Raw genomic sequence first — 23,074 nt, 5'->3', positions numbered from 1 at the left:
TGCTCTGATTGGTCAGCTATCCAGTGCGTTGTGATTGGCCGAATGCCACAAGAATGTGACGGAAATGTTACACCCCTTAACATATCCCGTCTCCCAGGCCAGCAGCACGAGACTATTTTACGATATTGGTTTATTTCATGTCAGAGGGAGTGTAAGGCATGTTTATATACCAAATAAATTAAATAATTTGTGGATTAGCGCGTACAGGAGACGTGAACCGTTTCAAACGAGGCATTTGCTACATCCAGTTGGGACATAATTACTGATTATAATGACTAATACTGACTTTTTACACGCTACATATCACGCTGTGTAAACATAAAACCATGTCTGCATTTGGTATCTGAGAAACAACAAACAAGCCAATTCTACACTGCTCAAAACTTGCGTTTAAATCATCATTGGCAAATTATTTAAATACAAATAACATACTTACAAGCTCAACAAGACAAGAGTCAGAAGAGCCAGACTGTCCTTGCAACGTTTGAACTGTCCAACTTTGTAGAAATAACCGTCGGGCCACAGATGCATTGTAGGCTACTCCCAGAGGAAACAGCCCTTGTCCTCCATAAAAAGCGCAGCGCACATCTGAATTTTTGGGTGGACTGTTCTGGAACAGTGTTGAAATACAACTTAACCACCGATTTTTAGTTGTGTTCTCCTTTGGAAGGCCAAATTAGTAGTTTCGCTTTTACAACAACAACAAAAAAAAAGTTATGCCCTTTTTCTTTGAATCCAAAATTTTGTCCAGCAGTGTATTTGATTTCTCAGCCAATTAAAAGCAATAGCTAATATAATAATAATAATAATAATAAAACCTGTAAATTAGAAATAATAAACTGAAAATCAGATTTTTTTTTTCTTTCAAATAGAGATAATGATTTCCCCACTATTCTGAACAGACAACTTAAAAAAATATGTACTGTATTTGAGGTTCTGGCAAAATGTTCATTGTTGCAGTCTTTAATTACTGTAAATCTGAACTTCTTCTGTGGCTAATAATTTAATAATGATCCTTACTCCATGAATTCAAGCAGCATAAGTTAAGTGACGGTGTGCAAATACTAGGCTACTGGATTGGGGTGAACTAATTGAGCAAGACTAGTTTCACATTATAACACACAGTTTACTGGAAAGGGGGCATAAATTAAGTACCTACTTCTCAAGGCACCAATACACCACTGCTATCTAATATCTTCGTGCTTTTTTTTTTTTTTTACCTTTTAACACAACAGACTAACAAGCATTCACAGTCAGCTGCAAAACATTCACAGTCAGCTGCACTGAAGCATTGTCTTTCTATTTCCATAGATAGGCTATCACATGTTGAATGTTTAATTGTATAAATGTATACGATTTATCGATAGCGATGTTACTGAATACATGAGCTATTTGTAACAAGGACAATAATAAACACTAGTAAACACAGACATTTAATGGCAGTAAGTGATGATCGTCAGCGGAAGGTTCCGCTGTTTCCGCCCGGAACTTCGTAGAAGCGACACCAACGTACAGCAGCAGTCCGGTTAGATTTGCTGCTAGCTACAGTGGATAAACAGTTTTTTCACGGAATGTCCTTATAGATGACCGCTTCACCTGCTCGTAAGCACAGCTCTCTGAAGATGTGCCGCTGAAGAATGCGATAGATGTGAGTAGTTTTGTATCAGACTGTTAGCAGATGTGTGGTGGACGTGGCTAGCAGCTGTATTAAGTTAGCCGTGCAGTAACGCTACATGAAGTCCAGAGGGGAAAAGCTGCTGTCAACATCAATCTGTCATCGGTGCATTTATGATTCGTGTCAGCTGGGTTTGGACTTCAGGGTGTTTTCTCTCTCACGATGTCAACAGCTGGATAGAAAACTCAATGCGCGGGGTTCAGCGCGGATCTGCTCGCAGTGTTTTACTGTATGGTGTGAGATTGGGGTCAGGTTGTGGTATAGCTTCTTGTTTTTATTAATATTATTGCATTGCGATCTGGGGAAATAGCTCGTTTTGGGAACTCTAGCCTATATGTGTCTTTGTGCAGTATAGATGAATGAGTGAACACTGATCCTCATCTGCATGCCATAGTAACTTAATTGATTGGTTAAGACTGGACATGGCCTCTTAAAACACACTGAGAGCTCCAGAAAGCATCTCTGTTGTGTCATCAGATAATACCTTAAAGAATGTATCCATGAGTGTTGTATATGCCTTAATGTATCTGTGCACACTCTCTGCTTCTACAAAAAAAAAAAATACTGTAGTGATACCACAGTACAGTGATGGTATCAGAGGGTAATCCCATTTTATTTCTATAAGGCCATGGTAGGGCTAGGAGCAATGATTTTTATGACCAAAATCATGTATCACAGTAAGCATTTTAGTGGCAACTATATATTGCAATATAGTTAGCAAAAAAATGCATGTGTATTGCATAACCATGTGTTAATGCATGTTTATTTATTTTTCATAATCTACTGAATTAAGTGCAAATTGAAATTGGAGAGTGCTAAAGAAAAACAAAAAAGCAAAAGCAAAACAAATCTTTCCAACCCCTTCTTCACTTGAACTATCTAACAAATAATACATGTAGAAACAAAAAAAAATCTTCAATGTCTATGACACCATAACTTGCCTACACTGACTACAAACAAACAAAAAATATAGCAGGCCCGTGTCGCAAGCCTAGTGTATCTAAAAGAAAACCTAAGTGTGCACGATGTACTTACTAATGTAACTTACCTATCGCTTTTCCTTCAATCAACACAAACAGAATGTTAATAATCACAAGTGAATGAAAGGAAAGGGTTAAGATTGTTAAAAGTGACTGCAGTAATGCAAGAAAAACAATAAACACTCTGATAACTCAAACAAAGCAAGCAGAACAAACACAATGAATTAACAGAATAGCACAGTGGCGAGCCTCCATGTGAACGCAGACCCATCCTCTTTATAAGTTTTCAAGCACCTCCTGACATCAGCACTGGACGATGATTGACAGTGGCATCTACCAATCAGCACGCCCTGCGAAAACAAAAGTCAAACGGAGAGCGGCAGGAAAACAAACACCTCCAAATGTCACATAGGAATGAGATAAGAAGAAGAGTCATTTTAGAAGAACAAGTTCTTAGAGTTGGATTAAAGATCTCGAAGACAAGCAGACTTCATTGCAAATTATTCATATGTGCAAATTATTCCTATAAAAAAAAATTCTGTAGTCCAATTTTGAAAGCTTGATCTTCCTCTGTTACGACTTTCCTTTTCTGCTGACGTCACTTAGTCCCTTACATGCATCATTGGATAAAATTATCTAAGCCAAATAGCTGTTATAGTTTACTTTAATCATATTCAGTCCGGCTCCATTATGGTGACGCCCGCTTTTCAAGATCCAATCAATCACTGATGGATAAATTAGCTTCTACTCTACATTTCTGCTCACAGATATGTGAAATTATGGAAGTGCAATACGTTGTGAATGGCAATTCATATTGACGTCACAAATTTTTCCTCATTCTGGGGTCAAAGTTGGCCTGTTATGACCATTGATTTGGCCTGCCATGTTTTATTGCCATTGATGTAGTATAGCTTCATTTTTTTATTTTTACTGAAATATTTTCCAAATTACATTTTTATATAATATCGTTTAAAATAATGCAGCATTTACTACAATCAAGTTTGATTTTTGGCATTCTTGGAAAAAAGAAAAATTCTGTATAATGACCCCACCCCACCCTACAAACCTACCTTCTGTGTCTCCCCAGATTACGCCTGCAGTTAGTTCGGAGACTGTTGTCATCCCGGTAATCATGGAGAAGCCAAGGAGGTTATGGGGGGCACTGGAGGCGTGTTTGCTGACAGCGTGCGCCTGGTCCTGGGGAGTCTGTCGTGTCTCCCTGCTGGCCCTCATTCTGACCTTCCACCTGTACGGAGGCTTCATACTGCTGGGCCTCATCCTGGTCTCTGTGGCCGGCATCCTGTACAAGTTCCAGGATGTGCTGCTCTACTTCCCCGACCAGCCCTCATCGTCCCGCCTTTACATCCCCATGCCGACGGGAATCCCCCACGAGAACGTGTACATCCGCACCAAAGACGGTGTACGGCTCAACCTCATCCTGCTCCGTTACACCGGCGAAAACCCCGCCTCTGCTCCCACCATTTTATATTTCCACGGCAATGCGGGGAACATCGGCCACCGCGTCCCAAACGCACTGCTCATGCTAGTCAACCTGAAGGCCAACTTGGTTCTGGTGGACTACAGAGGCTACGGAAAAAGCGAGGGAGATCCTAGCGAACAGGGACTGTACCAAGACGCAGAGGCCACGTTGGATTACGTCATGACCCGGCCGGACATCGACAAGACCAAGGTGGTGCTTTTCGGCCGCTCATTGGGCGGCGCGGTGGCCATCCGTCTGGCATCGTGCAACCCGCATCGAGTGGCCGCCATCATGGTGGAGAACACTTTCCTGAGCATCCCACACATGGCGGCCACTCTCTTCTCTTTCTTCCCCATGCGTTACCTACCGCTCTGGTGCTACAAGAACAAGTTTCTGTCCTATAGACATGTGCCACTGTGCCGTATGCCATCTCTCTTCATTTCGGGCTTATCAGACCAACTCATCCCTCCGGTGATGATGAAACAGCTGTACGAGCTGTCGCCGTCTCGGACTAAACGCCTCGGTGTCTTTCCTGAGGGTACGCACAATGACACATGGCAGTGCCAGGGTTATTTTGCCACCCTAGAGCAGTTTATGAAGGAGCTTCTTAAAAGCCATGCCCGAGAAGAGACGGCCCAGGGGACCACCAACGTCACCATAATCTAGAACAGTAACTACTGTTGACTGCTCCGAATCTGGACCTTCTCAGATAGAATGTACAATTATTATTATTTCTATTCTCCCCAACTTCTACGCTCTTTCTTTCCATTGATCACACACCAAGAATTCATTATTTACAATTTCATTTATTTAATAGAGAAGGGTTAATATTTTAAGCCCACAGAATACTGTTTTTATTTTCTTTTATATCAAGTATGAATGCACCTCTCTTGAGAATTGAATGCCCTTTGAGTCTTTTTTTTTTCGTAATGTCCCCACCACCTCCAAACGCAACTGGAAATCGTTGTTTGCCTAATCGCAATGGTCCGAACTTCTTCCTTGGCTTGATCTCTTCAGTGTAGAGGTCAGATTTAGTAAAGTGGTTTAAAATGCGTGACTAAAGTAATGTCTGTGGTTACTATTATACGAGGAGGCTGTCACGTTTGTTCTACCTCATATTTCGTACATAAAAATGGTAGAAGTTTGTAACATTAAGGTTAAACTTGCTAAAAAGATCACTTTACTTTGAGTTTGTTTACATATTTAGAAAACAAAACGGCTTAAAAAATAACATTTGGCTGTATGTAATTGATGTTAACCACTGATTTTATTTTAACCATGAATGATGAACTACTATTCCAAAAACTCCTAGATTTTAGGACTGCAAAACTAAACAACTCTAGCAAACGGAGAAGCTTTATTTTTATTTATTTGGTTTGTATGCAATGTTTTTTTGTTTTTTTTTTTTACCGAACAGAGGGCTCATAACAATTTTTGCCTTTTAAATTCCAGTGAATAGAGTTTAATGTACCTGGGGCAACTGATCCTAGTTCACTCCTCTTTGTGTGTGGCATTTCATGCATTCAATCTTCTGTACCCAGCTGTAATGTGTTGGAGCTTTATTTTCACACACTGCCTTCGTTTAGTTACGAAAGGTTTAAAATCCACTCAGGAAATCGGCTCATTGTGGTTTGATCCCATGTCTTGGTTTTGCATTTGGAGCTGTGTGTGAGAAGTATAGATTTCTATACTGATTTTCACAGTTCACTGTCAGCACTGAATGAAAATACCAACACAAGAAGCCTAAAGTAGGTTTACTCTCTCTCAGGCTTAGTGATCTTCTGAAAGTAAGAGAGAAATGGCACATAGCAGCTGCTTGACATTGTTCAAAGCACAGTCCATTTGCACAACTTGTAAAAAAAGATGTTTTTCTTCTTTTATTAAGGTCAGTTGTTTAACATCAGATCTCTGCCAATGACCTGTTTTGTTTGGATCATGTTGGAAGAACCTGCCCAAATGGAGCCTGGTGCGCTGTCACACATCCATTTTCAAAAAGCAGAAACATTCACAATAATGCAATGATTAATGAACACAAAAATGTAAATTGGCATCATGTATGACTTTCTTCTTCAGTGGAACACATTAGGAGAAATTTTGAAGAGCGCATTAGTCACTCTTTTCCATGAAGTTGCAGGTAGAAGCCTCGGGGCTCATTAATAAAAGTGAGAGTATCATAAAGTACCGTCTTATATTTTGAAGGCACCCAATGAACATTTTGTTATTCACTAAAGATCTTCTCCACTGAGTTGAATCTGTTAGAAATGTGAAATGAGAAACGGTTTCTCATAGAAAGCTATTGTATGTCTATGGAAAGATGAACGGAAGAGTCTTTCCTCATTTATGGCAGTTGATGAGCAACCACCACATTCTTTGAAATGTCTCCTTTTGTGTTCCACTTTCAACTTTTTCATGTATTGAATCGGAGGTAAAGACGTGAGGTTTGGGTTTCTGTAGTCTCACGTTGGTGGTTGACTGTCAAGAAGCACCCATTAAAAGGTGAACGGTGGACTTTGCAAACCTCAGATCCCATTATGATGTAGTGTTGGATCAGTGCACAGTTCAACTCTGTAATTAGTGCATGCTTTAGATGCTCCACACTTTTCGTTTATCTCTGATGCACTTTTACACTCACATCTGTTGTAATGTTAAGATGGCAGATTGATCCTATGCCAGTGTGCATGCAAGTTTTGCTGTCTTCAAACAAGAGGATATGTCCGGCTTCCAAAGTCCACCTTTTATTCTCAAGGGTGCTTACGAGGTTGTATAGTTGCACAGCTGTGCTCTATATGTCTTCAGTTATGTCTTGTATTATTTAGGTTTATTAGTTATGTGCTAACAGGACAGTTGCGATTGAGTAAGAAGTGGAATCAGCCAATGCAAGAGAAAAAGACCCACGACGCCTGCTTTTGGATGGTTTCCGGACATAAGATACTTTTGTATATCAATTTATTGACCTTTTGATTTGAAAAGAAATATTTGTAATGGTCATTGTAGGCCTAATTCATAAGAATTGCCTCTAAACGGTATAGGAAATATTTTCGGAGTAAAATGATTTGCAATGTGACATTTAGTTGAAATCGAAGTGATGTGCCATGAAACCTTATTGAATGTCTGTGTGGGTGAGTGTTAACCGATGCTGAAACATAATGCTGAGATATGCTAAAAACGTTTACTAGATTTGACTAACACACCATTGGCATGTCCTGGACATTCTCTGGGGCTAGTTTTACGTTGAAATCTCATTTCAGCTTGTTCATGAACTGAACACATGAAATAATGTAAACCGCTGCTCATGTTTTATATTTGCTTTTTACAGTAAATAGAAGAGCGGAAAAGATTTGGTTCTGAATGTGCAAGGAGTGTTTTCTTATTCTTTCCACATGTGTGTTTGGAGCTCTGGGTTTTCTATTCCAATCATCTGTTCATGTACATAAAAATCAGTCACACTTTCTATTTTCTGTGTGTTGACATGCAATAAAGAAATCAAACCCTTCTGATAACTTTCCTGCACGAGTCTTATTTGTTCTTTGAAGCCGCTGGTTCCTGTTTCTGATTTTCTCTCTGGAAACTCCACTTTAAAGTAGAAGAACGAGAACGTAGAACGAAACTGATGATTCGTTGTTTGTTATTTTTGATTTCATACCAAGAATCGCTTTCGTTTTACTGGACAGCATCATTTATATACATTTGTATGTGCTGATAATCTGCGATAGCAAAAAGTCTGACATTTTCATGCATCTGCATTTGACGCAGTTTTGACGGAACAGTCACAAAGAAAGTGGTGACAAAGCAACTTTCGGTTGCAGTGCGATGTTAAATACAGTGGGTGTGGACAGCTCGGCAGGAAAGGGACACAGAAACCAGACTGTAAGCTTGAGAATTGTAGCAGACGGGACGTTTTGGGTGAGTGCTGTTGCTTTCGTACAAAGCTCGTTTTTCCTGTACATCAACACATATCAGCTTGAAGAGGAAGAGAAGTTATGTATGAGAGTCTGATCCAGGATTTGTCTGAAAGAAATGTGTGCTAAGAGCTTCAGAGGAACATTGCAGGTGAATTGGATCGAACAGGCATAACGCAAACCTCCAGATGAGCTTTTTTCTGAGTAGAAACCTCTCTCTCTAAGGATCCTGCATGATTGAAGCGATGTTTTGAGGTGGGTCGAGATCTTCAAAGAAATAAGACTCTGGATGCAATGCAAGCTTAAACTGATTCACTAATAACCATATTTCCTAAAAGTTTGTTTCCATCATGCCTGCTGAAGATGTTGGTCCAGGTCGGGGTGAAAGGAGAAGGTTGCCATGGCTGTTTCTGGTGCTGGTCATCGCTGCGGTCACCTCCTCTTCCCTGTCTGTGATCTCCTTGTACCATGTACTTGCCCTGCAAGCTGAAGTGGAGGGTTTGAGAGCCGAGGTGGTCCGCAAGAGAGAGGAGCAAAGCGGGACACTGGATGAACACATGCAGGGGGCAGAAAAACAAACCCATCAGCAGGAAGAAGAAGAGCACAAAGAGAGAATTGAGGTTTGGACCACGACACGTGTACTTCAAATGTCCTTCTAGAAAGTCGTGTCGTGTAAATGTGAGGAATTGTAGAAATAGGAGTTAGTTGTGACATGGGGAAGATGTCTCGGTGGATATATCTCAGTAACTTTAATATTCAGAGTCTAATTGGTTTAATGCCAAAGTAGTCAAAAGACTTTATCATATGTTCCTAAACAGAAATCGGCTTTTGCAGAAATATCCCTGACATAAGAAATATTCACTAGAGTAAAAAAGTGTGACAACTAGCCCCGGTCCCATCTACTTGTCTAATTGGTAGAAGAAGAAAAAAATGCTAACTGGTTTAGCTACTGACCAACCTAGACGCAGATATATTTTGAGTGCTTCCATTCTGGTCAAAGTGGCCATTATGATCTACCCCACACGATAACCAGCTTTATCAGTTCTGCGCCAATAGCAGACCACCTTGAAACCTAAGCTTGTAGAAAATGCCTGAGCTGTTTTTATTCAGCAGGATTTCTGGTTGTCTGTGTACAGTATCTGCAGCAGACGGAGACGGATGATTCCATAACGGACCATAATGTCCTGTCAAAAAGGAGCGTGGGTCATACTTCAAACAAAGCAGGCAAGCCCACACTTCTGCTTATTCCGTGATACTCATCTCGTCTTTTCTTTTTTGAGTGTTAACTGAGAAGTGCTGTGGGTTTTGCGTTTACTGACTGGAATGGTGTGGAGCACAGATGGTGAAAGATTAGAACTACTTAATAAATAAAAAAATAGATAGATAGATATATATAAAAAAAAAAAACATGCACATTGTGCAAAAGTGCACCATTAGTCATTTGCATATCCTGTTGCTTTATGAGTCACTGAATGTAAAACCCTTATGATATTATTATTAGAGTTACACCACCATGATCATTGTCTTTTTACAGACAATACTTTGAGTTGAGAAATGTGTAATAAGAATACATGTATGTTCGCGGTAGATAATAAAAATAAATAAATAAATAAAACTCTCTTGCCCTTCCACAGAACCCCAGCCCTGCTTACAGATGATGGCAGACAACAAGAAAACTACTTTCCAGAAAGGTACTGGAGGAGTGGCACAGACGTTCATCGTACTATGCAAGCACACTGTAACTTTCAGAAATTCAAAACATAATTTCCAGTCTAAAAAGAGCTTCTTTTTTAAAAGAAATGACTTTGCCTGCAATATCATGTTCTGAACTCCTGTAACTTTGTGGCTTCACACATGTGAACATGTCAGTGACATCAGTTGGGTGTCCAGAAACTTGGTCGTGGTGAGGTATTTAGGGGAAATCTGCATAGACGTAACACACACTTCTCTAGAATCGGAGAAATCCCACTGGTGGAATAGATTGCATGACATTTCAAATTCAGATTATTCTGGTCTGACCTTACAAACCGATCTCATGGTAAAAAAAACGTAACTATTTTGCAAGGTAGCGAGTTTGTACATTTTATGAAAATGTAACCGATTTAGAGAAGAAAAAAGCCTGCCTCTAACCACAGCACTCAACAGAACCATCATGGGGTTGTGAGCAGATCATACTAAAACATACGAAGAGATCGAGGAAGCCTCTGATTTCAACAGATGCTCTCTCTCTCTCTCTGTGTTCATTTTTTGTTAGAGTTTGCTTTGGATTTATGCACAGCTATCCCATGGCAAGTCGGACTGAAGCGTGGCTCGGCTCTGGAGGAAGACCAGGGCACCATTTTAGTCAAAAAGGAGGGATTCTTCTTTATCTATAGTCAGGTATAGAAATTCTCAATGTATTCTTCTTTTTTATTTATTTTTGTTGGCCTTGTTGAAACATCCCAACACGGTGCTCAGTGTTTTTTCCTCATTATTTCAAGCTCTCCTTTTCCCAGGTTTACTACACAGACTCTACGTTCGCTATGGGCCACATCGTGATTCGTATAAAGAAGAACGTGGTAGGAGACGAGAGTCAGCACGTCGTTCTGTTCCGCTGTATTCAGAGCATGAATCGAGTCAATCACTTCAACACGTGCTACACTGGAGGTGAGCCTGGAAAGGCCTTCTGCTTTAGCAGTGCTACAAAAGAGTTACAACGTGCAAATTCTCATTACTGTAATGAATCTAGTCCCAGGTTTTTCTAAATCTCATTATTTTCAAAGTATTTGTATTTATTTGATAATATTTATAATGCATACAAATAAGTCAGGAAGTCCAGAAACAGCATGCGACCAGGAAATAAGTATATCATATCATATCATAAAAAAAACAAAAAACGATGTACTGCTATTAAAGTGATGTAAATGTCTCATAGAGTGCAATGCATGTATGGATAAATATATAATGTAACTGAGCATGTGATGTGCAGGTGTAGTGAAGCTGGATTCTGGGGACAGACTGGAGCTCCTGATACCTCGTACTCATGCAAATATCTCTCTGGAAGGGGACTCCACCTTCTTAGGAGCAATAAAACTGGCCTGACAATGGAACAAGGCTTTGGATGAGACACTGAATGAGACTGGATATGCAATTATAATTATTCATAAGGATCATTTTTGACATTCACTGGACTTCATGAACACAAGTGCAGCTTTATGCTGTGGAATATTCTTGAGAATTGAACTACTTTGTATCTTTGCACTTGCTTTGGTTCACACCTCAGTGCCATTTTTAATAAGTTCTCCTATGTCGCAATCCATGATTCATCAGTCTTCATAATGTTTTTTTTCTTTTTCAAACTATAGTAACATGTAATGCTTCAGAAATGAATTTTATCGCAAATGTCAAACCCACGTTGTTTTTCTCATCTATAGCCATTCAGTTGTATAACAACCATTTTTCACAATTTAATCAGTTCCTGGTGGATAAAATCAAGTTAGGCTCAGCATTTTTATTTAAAACATTTTTGTGTTATAATACACCATTTTTTGTTGGTTTGTGAACATGCACCCACACACACCTGTTGAATATTTTATTATTCAGAACATCTGTTTCAGAATAACACCACAGCATTGGGTTTTAACAATGTACTTTGACCAATATAACGTGAACATTTGCTTTCATACATCATGTTTAAAGTTTCCACTTAACATTCATTATTTTACCAGCAGATGGAGACAGTATCACACTGTGGAAGAGCATTGGAAAGTACTTGCTTTGTGTTGAGTGCTTCACACAACTTCCACGCAGACAACACTTTCTGTTGGTTGATAGAAGTAGTATATACTTCTGGTGTATAAATGTGTCAGTTTTTGCTTATCGTGTCCATTTACTGTAGAAGCCACAAAAACCTAGTATTAAATGTCATAGGAAAGGAAGTTATTTCTATCTTTGTTCTATTTATGTTTTTGTCTGTCCATTGATACGTCTGTCTGGATGAGATGGATGGATGGATGGATGGATGGATGGATGGATGGATGGATGGATGGATAGATAGATAGATAGATAGACAGACAGACAGACAGACAGACAGACAGACAGACAGACAGACAGACAGATAGATAGATCACTACTACTGGTGTAGCTTATATTTTTGAGACATGAGTTTTGTCTTTCAAAAAAAAAAAAAAAAGATGAATAAAGAATCACCTGCTTCGCGATTTCCAGGGCACATCATTTTTTTTGATTTAGATCGTTCAAATGTAAGATGGTCCATTGAGAGAGATGCAGAGGCTGGTGTGTGAAACAACCAAATCCCTGAAGAGTTCACCCACAGCCTGTCACATGGGGGGGCTGAGGAAGTGATGGGGGACTTTAAGATCGTCTTCAAGCTGAGGTATTGACTCCTCAGCAGGGAAAGAACGGCCCGAGATTCAGAGATCAGTTCAGTCAAACACACTTGGACTGTGTGAAGATCAATGAGCAGCGTTCAGCAGTGCCTCTTGCTCTTTTGATTATTTTTGAAGAAAAAAAAAGGGAGAGAGATTGCTCAGCTGAGGTTCTAGGTTTTTAAAAGGTTGCTCTATTGATTTTGCTCTCAAAATGATGACTTTTCTTTTAAAAACAGACTGTCATTGTGGTAAAACTCATCCCTCCTGCTATTCAGCTGATCCCTGTGCACTGTAAGACTCCAAAACAAGTCCCTTTACTTCCTCTTTTACCAGTGGGTGTGTGTTTGTTTTTCTTACAGCTCCATTACAATAACTGTTTTCTATTTCAATATATTTTAAATTCTCCATTGTCTATCATTCTAATATGCTGATTTAGTGCTCAAGAAACATTTTATATATCAATGTTGAGAACAGTTGTGATGCGTAATATTTTTTTGCGAACAAAATTATTTTCAGGGTTCTTTGACGAAAAAAGAAAACCATTTATTTAAAATAGAAATGTCTTCAATGTCATTTTTGAGCAGTTTAAGTAATCATTAAGAAATTTAAACCCCAAACTTTTGAACTGTGTGTGTAGACAGTATATATTTGAATAAAAAAAGTAAATAAACTAAATCTGCAAATAAATGATAAATAAAAAGTCTTACACTTATATTATAATAAATATTTTAATTTAAAAGGTTCAATGTTTGAATCATGTTTACATCATCGCTCTTCAGCATTTAATTTCTTGATTGTCATTGTCAGTTATGTTTGAAATAATTGGCCTTGAGCTGTTAAATTATGTTTACAAGCATTGTCCGTAATAATAGCATAACTGTAAGTTTAACTGCTTCAAGATTTTAGTACCTCGCTACTGAAAACTGTCATGTAGTTCTTTCTTTTTTTAGCCTGTTTTATTGTTAAAGTCATTGGTCAGTGGTGCTGACGACAAGTTTGTGTGTGTGTGTGTGTGTGTGTGTGTGTGTGTGTGTGTGGCAAAGTCATATGGAACTATGATGGTGTCAAAACCTGCCTGAAGCTACTTTAGCCTTGCCTTTTTCTGAAAAATAATTGCACACCATAGAACAATCTTCAACCAATCAGATCCAAGCATTCAACAGCCATGTAATGCTGTATTCAAATTAGTCTCAGCCTCAGACTTCACACCCACGGACCATTGGCTACTCGTCTGATGCATATGCGACACAAAAGTGGAAACACTTCAGTAATGTTGAAGTCGTTATTGGATTGGTTGAATTTTACAGGATTTCAGCGAGACACGTGTCGCGTTCTTTGACGTTCCACCTGGAAACAAAGAAATCGTGGCGCCAAACCCCTTAACAAAAGTAGAATGCCGTCATGTCATCAACTCCGTCATCATTTACAAATGTGACAAACAGTGCTTATCAGAGGTTTTTTCATTTCTTTTTTTTTTCTTTTTTTTTTTTTTTTACACCAAATGTCTTTTAATATGAGTGCGCTGTATAGGACAATGTGTAGTATCTGTATCCATTGGGAATCACTGTCAATGTGCCATGTGTAATTCTGCTGATGATGATGAAAGATGCATGTTAATTCAGTCATCTAAGTAAAATTTGGATGAAAGCATGCACTCTCTTCTTTTTTTTTTCTTTGTACCATATTTAATTTTCCTGTGATAAACAGAAAGCAAGTTAAGCAGAAATTAAGTGTAAAGAGTGTGTTGAGCATGGAGATATCATGAGGAAAGGAAGCCTTCAAGGAAAACTCCCTGTGAACGGCATATCTCCAATTTTCAACCCTTCACACATTCCCTGCTACTGCTCTTTTATCCTGGATTTACAAATCCCAGCACCATCCCAGAAAATTCTTGGTAGGAAAAGACAGACGGTGGAGGGAAGGAGAGGATGACTGTGAAAGAAATGAGAAACCAGCATTTTCACACCCGCATTATTCACACTTTTTCCACCTAAACATATGTAGTAGTTTACTTGGGGCAGTTTTGCGGCAGAGTTCTTTTAAATTAATATGTAGTCAAAGTATTTTATCCTAGGAGAGTGCCTATGAATTAATCATAAGACGTGTTATGACAGGCCCTCTGCACAGTTTAATCCTCATAGAGTTTAAATATTTAAATTTATTTAACCATTCTATATAAACATGAAATATCATGTTTAGGAGAGGTTGTGGAGAGTTTTAAATGATAAACAATTTTTTTTTGTAACCCAATGTTACTCAATATGTATCACTATATCTAATGTGTCTAAGGCACAAGCAGATCAAATCTTGTGTTGCAGAGGACACAGATATATAGATGCAAATACTAAGCAATTACAATAATGGTTATATATTAGCATTATTGTATTAAAAGTTTTTAGTAGTATTAATTTATTAATAATGCACTGTTCATTATATTATATGATATTATATTACAGTATATTATATACTGTAAAATTGAATTAGTTGGACTTAATTAAAAAAAGCATGCAAACAATTGCTTTAAAAAACGAACTAAAATAAAATAGGAATAGTATGTTGTACTGACAAATGCTATAGTTTACTTACATGAGAGTTCTAGTAAGTAAAATATAACTGTAGGGGGTATTTGATCCTTTAACCCTTGTGGATTGTTCACTACCCTTTCGGTATGTTCGGGATGAAAACATCCACTCAGTTAAACTGCTGTAAAAATGTATCCGATTCTTTTTTTTTTTTTTTAATTTTTTTTTTTTTTTTTGCATAAATTTGTTAATCAACTTCAGCCCTGATCAAAACTACCAAATGTTTTTTAAAAAAATCCAAGATTTTAACTCTTTAATTGCCAAGTTCATAAATTATGTCACTGATTTGGGGGGGGGGGGGGGGGGGGACACACAAAATGACTTATTTTCAATATATAAGTAATTGTGGCTGGATTTATTTTTATTTTTTTACTTTTTATAAAAGTTGGGCATGTCAAAGATTAGTAGCAACAATGGCTTTGATGCATTTTTAGTTTTTGTGCAGCATTAGATTTAATATTTTTCTCCCTAATTTGTTGTTGGTGGCTGTTTTTGCCCCATTAGCCGCGTTTCCACTGGCGAGCTTAAACTGGGCGTGCTAGTGCGTGCCAGGGCCAGTCACGTTTCCACTGTCACTTCCGGAGCTTGATCGTGCCTCGCCGGGGCTTCCTCGGGGCCAATGGCCAGGGTTTTTTGGCCCGACGAATCCTTGGGCCAAAGCGGGCCAGCTGGGGCTAGAGGAGGGGTTATGAACAAAGGCGGAGTTTCTCAGCATCTAGAGAGCGTCAGCGCGGATCATTTCAGAAAGATAATAGCTTTAACACCGGTATTAAAGACTTTTTAAAATAAGTTGAGCTCAAAACGCACTCTTAGTTTGCAGCAAGTGTTTTAAATAACTTGATCTGATGTGGATTATAATCACTAAACAAGGCAGGAATATTAATAAACGATGTAAAAGACTATGCACGCTAAACATTAACGTTACCATAGTAAACATGGTAAATATGACTGCTTGGAGATATCAGACGTCAGCTTCTTATTCTCTATCACAATTGTTTATTTATTAAGTAACATTTTATCTGTCGTCTCGTTTCAAGAGTTTATAGGTCCACGTTGCATATCATCAAAATATAATAATGATTTTTGTTCGGGACCTTTTATAAAAATAGAGTGTCAGCGCTGCGGATCATTTCAGAAAGATAACAGCTTTAACAACAGCATTAAACTCTTTTTTTTAAATCAGTTGAGCTCAAAACTCACTTTTAGAAATCAGACGTCAGCTTCTTATTCTCTATCACAATCGTGTATTTATTTGTGTGGAGCACAGATGGTGAAAGATTAGAACTACTTAATAAATAAAAAAATAGATAGATAGATAGATAGATATATATATATAAAAAAAAAACATGCACATTGTGCAAAAGTGCACCATTAGTCATTTGCATATCCTGTTGCTTTATGAGTCACTGAATGTAAAACCCTTATGATATTATTATTAGAGTTACACCACCATGATCATTGTCTTTTTACAGACAATACTTTGAGTTAAGAAATGTGTAATAAGAATACATGTATGTTCGCGGTAGATAATAAAAATAAATAAATAAATAAATAAAACTCTCTTGCCCTTCCACAGAACCCCAGCCCTGCTTACAGATGATGGCAGACAACAAGAAAACTACTTTCCAGAAAGGTACTGGAGGAGTGGCACAGACGTTCATCGTACTATGCAAGCACACTGTAACTTTCAGAAATTCAAAACATAATTTCCAGTCTAAAAAGAGCTTTTTTTTTTAAAGAAATGACTTTGCCTGCAATATCATGTTCTGAACTCCTGTAACTTTGTGGCTTCACACATGTGAACATGTCAGTGACATCAGTTGGGTGTCCAGAAACTTGGTCGTGGTGAGGTATTTAGGGGAAATCTGCATAGACGTAACACACACTTCTCTAGAATCGGAGAAATCCCACTGGTGGAATAGATTGCATGACATTTCAAATTCAGATTATTCTGGTCTGACCTTACAAACCGATCTCATGGTAAAAAAAAACGTAACTATTTTGCAAGGTAGCGATTTTGTACATTTTATGAAAATGTAACCGATTTAGAGAAGAAAAAAGCCTGCCTCTAACCACAGCACTCAACAGAACCATCATGGGGTTGTGAGCAGATCATACTAAAACATACGAAGAGATCGTACAAGGAGGAAGCCTCTGATTTCAACCGATGCTCTCTCTCTCTGTGTTTGTTAGAGTTTGCTTTGGATTTATGCACAGCTATCCCATGGCAAGTCGGACTGAAGCGTGGCTCGGCTCTGGAGGAAGACCAGGGCACCATTTTAGTCAAAAAGGAGGGATTCTTCTTTATCTATAGTCAGGTATAGAAATTCTCAATGTATTTTTATTATTATTTTATTTTTGTTGGCCTTGTTGAAACATCCCAACACGGTGCTCAGTGTTTTTTCCTCATTATTTCAAGCTCTCCTTTTCCCAGGTTTACTACACAGACTCTACGTTCGCTATGGGCCACATCGTGATTCGTATAAAGAAGAACGTGGTAGGAGACGAGAGTCAGCACGTCGTTCTGTTCCGCTGTATTCAGAGCATGAATCGAGTCAATCACTTCAACACGTGCTACACTGGAGGTGAGCCTGGAAAGGCCTTCTGCTTTAGCAGTGCTACAAAAGAGTTACAACGTGCAAATTCTCATTACTGTAATGAATCTAGTCCCAGGTTTTTCTAAATCTCATTATTTTCAAAGTATTTGTATTTATTTGATAATATTTATAATGCATACAAATAAGTCAGGAAGTCCAGAAACAGCATGCGACCAGGAAATAAGTATATCATATCATATCATTAAAAAAAATAATGATAATAACTATGTACTGCTATTAAAGTGATGTAAATGTCTCATAGAGTGCAATGCATGTATGGATAAATATATAATGTAACTGAGCATGTGATGTGCAGGTGTAGTGAAGCTGGATTCTGGGGACAGACTGGAGCTCCTGATACCTCGTACTCATGCAAATATCTCTCTGGAAGGGGACTCCACCTTCTTAGGAGCAATAAAACTGGCCTGACAATGGAACAAGGCTTTGGATGAGACACTGAATGAGACTGGATATGCAATTATAATTATTCATAAGGATCATTTTTGACATTCACTGGACTTCATGAACACAAGTGCAGCTTTATGCTGTGGAATATTCTTGAGAATTGAACTACTTTGTATCTTTGCACTTGCTTTGGTTCACACCTCAGTGGCATTTTTAATAAGTTCTCCTATGTCGCAATCCATGATTCATCAGTCTTCATAATGTTTTTTTTCTTTTTCAAACTATAGTAACATGTAATGCTTCAGAAATGAATTTTATCGCAAATGTCAAACCCACGTTGTTTTTCTCATCTATAGCCATTCAGTTGTATAACAACCATTTTTCACAATTTAATCAGTTCCTGGTGGATAAAATCAAGTTAGGCTCAGCATTTTTATTTAAAACATTTTTGTGTTATAATACACCATTTTTTGTTGGTTTGTGAACATGCACCCACACACACCTGTTGAATATTTTATTATTCAGAACATCTGTTTCAGAATAACACCACAGCATTGGGTTTTAACAATGTACTTTGACCAATATAACGTGAACATTTGCTTTCATACATCATGTTTAAAGTTTCCACTTAACATTCATTATTTTACCAGCAGATGGAGACAGTATCACACTGTGGAAGAGCATTGGAAAGTACTTGCTTTGTGTTGAGTGCTTCACACAACTTCCACGCAGACAACACTTTCTGTTGGTTGATAGAAGTAGTATATACTTCTGATGTATAAATGTGTCAGTTTTTGCTTATCGTGTCCATTTACTGTAGAAGCCACAAAAACCTATTCTTAAATGTCATAGGAAAGGAAGTTATTTCTATCTTTGTTCTATTTATGTTTTTGTCTGTCCATTGATACGTCTGTCTGGATGAGATGGATGGATGGATGGATGGATGGATGGATGGATGGATGGATAGATAGATAGATAGATAGACAGACAGACAGACAGACAGACAGACAGACAGACAGACAGACAGACAGACAGACAGACAGATAGATAGATCACTACTACTGGTGTAGCTTATATTTTTGAGACATGAGTTTTGTCTTTCAAAAAAAAAAAAAAAAAGATGAATAAAGAATCACCTGCTTCGCGATTTCCAGGGCACATCATTTTCTTTGATTTAGATCATTCAAATGTAAGATGGTCCATTGAGAGAGATGCAGAGGCTGGTGTGTGAAACAACCAAATCCCTGAAGAGTTCACCCACAGCCTGTCACATGGGGGGGCTGAGGAAGTGATGGGGGACTTTAAGATCGTCTTCAAGCTGAGGTATTGACTCCTCAGCAGGGAAAGAACGGCCCGAGATTCAGAGATCAGTTCAGTCAAACACACTTGGACTGTGTGAAGATCAATGAGCAGCGTTCAGCAGTGCCTCTTGCTCTTTTGATTATTTTTGAAGAAAAAAAAAGGGAGAGAGATTGCTCAGCTGAGGTTCTAGGTTTTTAAAAGGTTGCTCTATTGATTTTGCTCTCAAAATGATGACTTTTCTTTTAAAAACAGACTGTCATTGTGGTAAAACTCATCCCTCCTGCTATTCAGCTGATCCCTGTGCACTGTAAGACTCCAAAACAAGTCCCTTTACTTCCTCTTTTACCAGTGGGTGTGTGTTTGTTTTTCTTACAGCTCCATTACAGTAACTGTTTTCTATTTCAATATATTTTAAATTCTCCATTGTCTATAATTCTAATATGCTGATTTAGTGCTCAAGAAACATTTTATATATCAATGTTGAGAACAGTTGTGATGCGTAATATTTTTTTGCGAACAAAATTATTTTCAGGGTTCTTTGACGAAAAAAGAAAACCATTTAAAATAGAAATATCTTCAGTGTCACTTTTGAGCAGTTTAAGTAATCATTAAGAAATGTGAATTTATTTTAAAATCAAATTTAAACCCCAAACTTTTGAACTGTGTGTGTAGACAGTATATATTTGAATAAATAAACTAAATCTGCAAATAAATGATAAATAAAAAGTCATCGCTTCATCATCGCTCTTCAGCATTTAATTTCTTGATTGTCATTGTCAGTTATGTTTGAAATAATTGGCCTTGAGCTGTTAAATTATGTTTACAAGCATTGTCCGTAATAATAGCATAACTGTAAGTTTAACTGCTTCAAGATTTTAGTACCTCGCTACTGAAAACTGTCATGTAGTTCTTTCTTTTTTTAGCCTGTTTTATTGTTAAAGTCATTGGTCAGTGGTGCTGACGACAAGTTTGTGTGTGTGTGTGTGTGTGTGTGTGTGTGGCAAAGTCATATGGAACTATGATGGTGTCAAAACCTGCCTGAAGCTACTTTAGCCTTGCCTTTTTCTGAAAAATAATTGCACACCATAGAACAATCTTCAACCAATCAGATCCAAGCATTCAACAGCCATGTAATGCTGTATTCAAATTAGTCTCAGCCTCAGACTTCACACCCACGGACCATTGGCTACTCGTCTGATGCATATGCGACACAAAAGTGGAAACACTTCAGTAATGTTGAAGTCGTTATTGGATTGGTTGAATTTTACAGGATTTCAGCGAGACACGTGTCGCGTTCTTTGACGTTCCACCTGGAAACAAAGAAATCGTGGCGCCAAACCCCCTAACAAAAGTAGAATGCCGTCATGTCGTCAACTCCGTCATCGTTTACAAATGTGACAAACAGTGCTTATCAGAGGTTTTTTCATTTCTTTTTTTTTTCTTTTTTTTTTTTACACCAAATGTCTTTTAATATGAGTGCGCTGTATAGGACAATGTGTAGTATCTGTATCCATTGGGAATCACTGTCAATGTGCCATGTGTAATTCTGCTGCTGATGATGAAAGATGCATGTTAATTCAGTCATCTAAGTAAAATTTGGATGAAAGCATGCACTCTCTTCTTTTATTTTGTACCATATTTAATTTTCCTGTGATAAACAGAAAGCGAGTTAAGCTGAAATTAAGTGTAAAGAGTGTGTTGAGCATGGAGAAGTCATGAGGAAAGGAAGCCTTCAAGGAAAACTCCCTGTGAACGGCATATCTCCAATTTTCAACCCTTCACACATTCCCTGCTACTGCTCTTTTATCCTGGATTTACAAATCCCAGCACCATCCCAGAAAATTCTTGGTAGGAAAAGACAGACGGTGGAGGGAAGGAGAGGATGACTGTGAAAGAAATGAGAAACCAGCATTTTCACACCCGCATTATTCACACTTTATCCACCTAAACATATGTAGTAGTTTACTTGGGGCAGTTTTGCGGAAGAGTTCTTTTAAATTAATATGTAGTCAAAGTATTTTATCCTAGGAGAGTGCCTATGAATTAATCATAAGACGTGTTATGACAGGCCCTCTGCACAGTTTAATCCTCATATTTTAAGTTTAAATATTTTAATTTATTTAACCATTCTATATAAACATGAAATATCATGTTTAGGAGAGGTTGTGGAGAGTTTTAAATGATAAACAATTTTTTTTGTAACCCAATGTTACTCAATATGTATCACTATATCTAATGTGTCTAAGGCACAAGCAAGTCAAATCTTGTGTTGCAGAGGACACAGATATATAGATGCAAATACTAAGCAATTACAATAATGGTTATATATTAGCATTATTGTATTAAAAGTTTTTAGTAGTATTAATTTATTAATAATGCACTGTTCATTATATTATATGATATTATATTACAGTATATTATATACTGTAAAATTGAATTAGTTGGACTTAATTAAAAAAAGCATGCAAACAATTGCTTTAAAAAACGAACTATAATAAAATAGGAAGAGTATGTTGTACTGACAAATGCTATAGTTTACTTATATGAGAGTTCTAGTAAGTAAAATATAACTGTAGGGGGTATTTGATCCTTTAACCCTTGTGGATTGTTCACTACCCTTTCGGCATGTTCGGGATGAAAACATCCACTCAGTTAAACTGCTGTAAAAATGTATCAGATTTTTTTTTTTTTTTTTTTTTTTGCATACATTTGTTAATCAACTTCAGCCCTGATCCAAACTACCAAATGTTTTTTTTAAAAAAATCCAAGATTTTAACTCTTTAATTGCCAAGTTCATAAATTATGTCACTGATTTGGGGGGGGGGGGCACACAAAATGACTTATTTACAATATATAAGTAATTGTGGCTGGATTTTTTTTTTTTTTTTTTACCTTTTATAAAAGTTGGGCATGTCAAAGATTAGTAGCAACATTGGCTTTGATGCATTTTTAGTTTTTGTGCAGCATTAGATTTAATATTTTTCTCCCTAATTTGTTGTTGGTGGCTGTTTTTGCCCCATTAGCCGCGTTTCCACTGGCGAGCTTAAACTGGGCGTGCTAGTGCGTGCCAGGGCCAGTCGCGTTTCCACTGTCACTTCCGGAGCTTGATCGTGCCTCGCCGGGGCTTCCTCGGGGCCAATGGCCAGGGTTTTTTGGCCCGACGAATCCTTGGGCCAAAGCGGGCCAGCTGGGGCTAGAGGAGGGGTTATGAACAAAGGCAGAGTTTCTCCGTGTCTAGAGAGCGTCAGCACCGCGGATCATTTCAGAAAGATAACAGCTTTAACACCGGTATTAAAGACTTTTTAAAATAAGTTGAGCTCAAAACGCACTCTTAGTTTGCAGCAAGTGTTTTAAATAACTTGATCTGATGTGGATTATAATCACTAAACAAGGCAGGAATATTATTAAACGATGTAAAAGACTATCCACGCTAAACATTAACGTTACCATAGTAAACATGGTAAATATGACCGCTTGGAGAAATCAGACGTCAGCTTCTTATTCTCTATCACAATTGTTTATTTATTAAGTAACATTTTATCTGTTGTCTCGTTTCAAGAGTTTATAGGTCCACGTTGCATATCATCAAAATATAATAATGATTTTTGTTTGGGAGCTTTTATAAAAATAGAGTGTCAGCGCTGCGGATCATTTCAGAAAGATAACAGCTTTAACAACAGCATTAAACTCTTTTTTTAAAATCAGTTGAGCTCAAAACTCACTTTTAGAAATCAGACGTCAGCTTCTTATTCTCTATCACAATCGTGTATTTATTTAGTAACTT

General features: G+C 37.8%; 2 protein-coding genes across 2 annotated transcripts; both read left to right on the top strand.

Moving 5' to 3' along the window:
• The first annotated feature begins 1,456 nt into the window (after positions 1-1,456).
• Positions 1,457-7,635, top strand: LOC113053644 (protein ABHD13-like). The gene is made up of 2 exons (XM_026218816.1): positions 1,457-1,648; positions 3,743-7,635. The coding sequence occupies exon 2, from the start codon at positions 3,788-3,790 to the stop codon at positions 4,799-4,801; it is 1,014 nt and encodes a 337-aa protein (XP_026074601.1). The 5' UTR covers positions 1,457-1,648; positions 3,743-3,787; the 3' UTR covers positions 4,802-7,635.
• Positions 7,636-7,736: 101 nt separating this feature from the next.
• LOC113052864 (uncharacterized) lies at positions 7,737-18,905 on the top strand. Its single transcript, XM_026217299.1, has 13 exons — positions 7,737-8,289; positions 8,373-8,654; positions 9,171-9,258; positions 9,669-9,725; positions 10,289-10,413; positions 10,515-10,680; positions 11,003-11,109; positions 12,641-12,695; positions 14,161-14,298; positions 16,563-16,619; positions 17,180-17,304; positions 17,421-17,571; positions 17,900-18,905. The coding sequence occupies exons 2-13, from the start codon at positions 8,385-8,387 to the stop codon at positions 18,010-18,012; spliced, it is 1,452 nt and encodes a 483-aa protein (XP_026073084.1). The 5' UTR covers positions 7,737-8,289; positions 8,373-8,384; the 3' UTR covers positions 18,013-18,905.
• The last annotated feature ends 4,169 nt before the right edge of the window (positions 18,906-23,074 follow it).

Source organism: Carassius auratus, chromosome 34 (genome assembly GCF_003368295.1).
Source record: "Carassius auratus strain Wakin chromosome 34, ASM336829v1, whole genome shotgun sequence".
NCBI lineage: Eukaryota > Metazoa > Chordata > Actinopteri > Cypriniformes > Cyprinidae > Carassius > Carassius auratus.
The sequence above is the reverse complement of the archived record's forward strand: the minus strand, read 5'-3'. Positions and strand labels throughout refer to the sequence as shown.

Bases quoted from the DNA above. Each gene is read 5' to 3' on its own strand.
- LOC113053644 (XM_026218816.1), top strand. From the start codon at position 3,788: ATGGAGAAGCCAAGGAGGTTATGGGGGGCACTGGAGGCGTGTTTGCTG.
- LOC113052864 (XM_026217299.1), top strand. From the start codon at position 8,385: ATGCCTGCTGAAGATGTTGGTCCAGGTCGGGGTGAAAGGAGAAGGTTG. The intron at 11,110-12,640 runs GCCTGACAATGG...TTTTAAAAACAG, and splicing joins TCTTAGGAGCAATAAAACTG to ACTGTCATTGTGGTAAAACT. The intron at 17,305-17,420 runs GTATAGAAATTC...TCCTTTTCCCAG, and splicing joins TCTTCTTTATCTATAGTCAG to GTTTACTACACAGACTCTAC.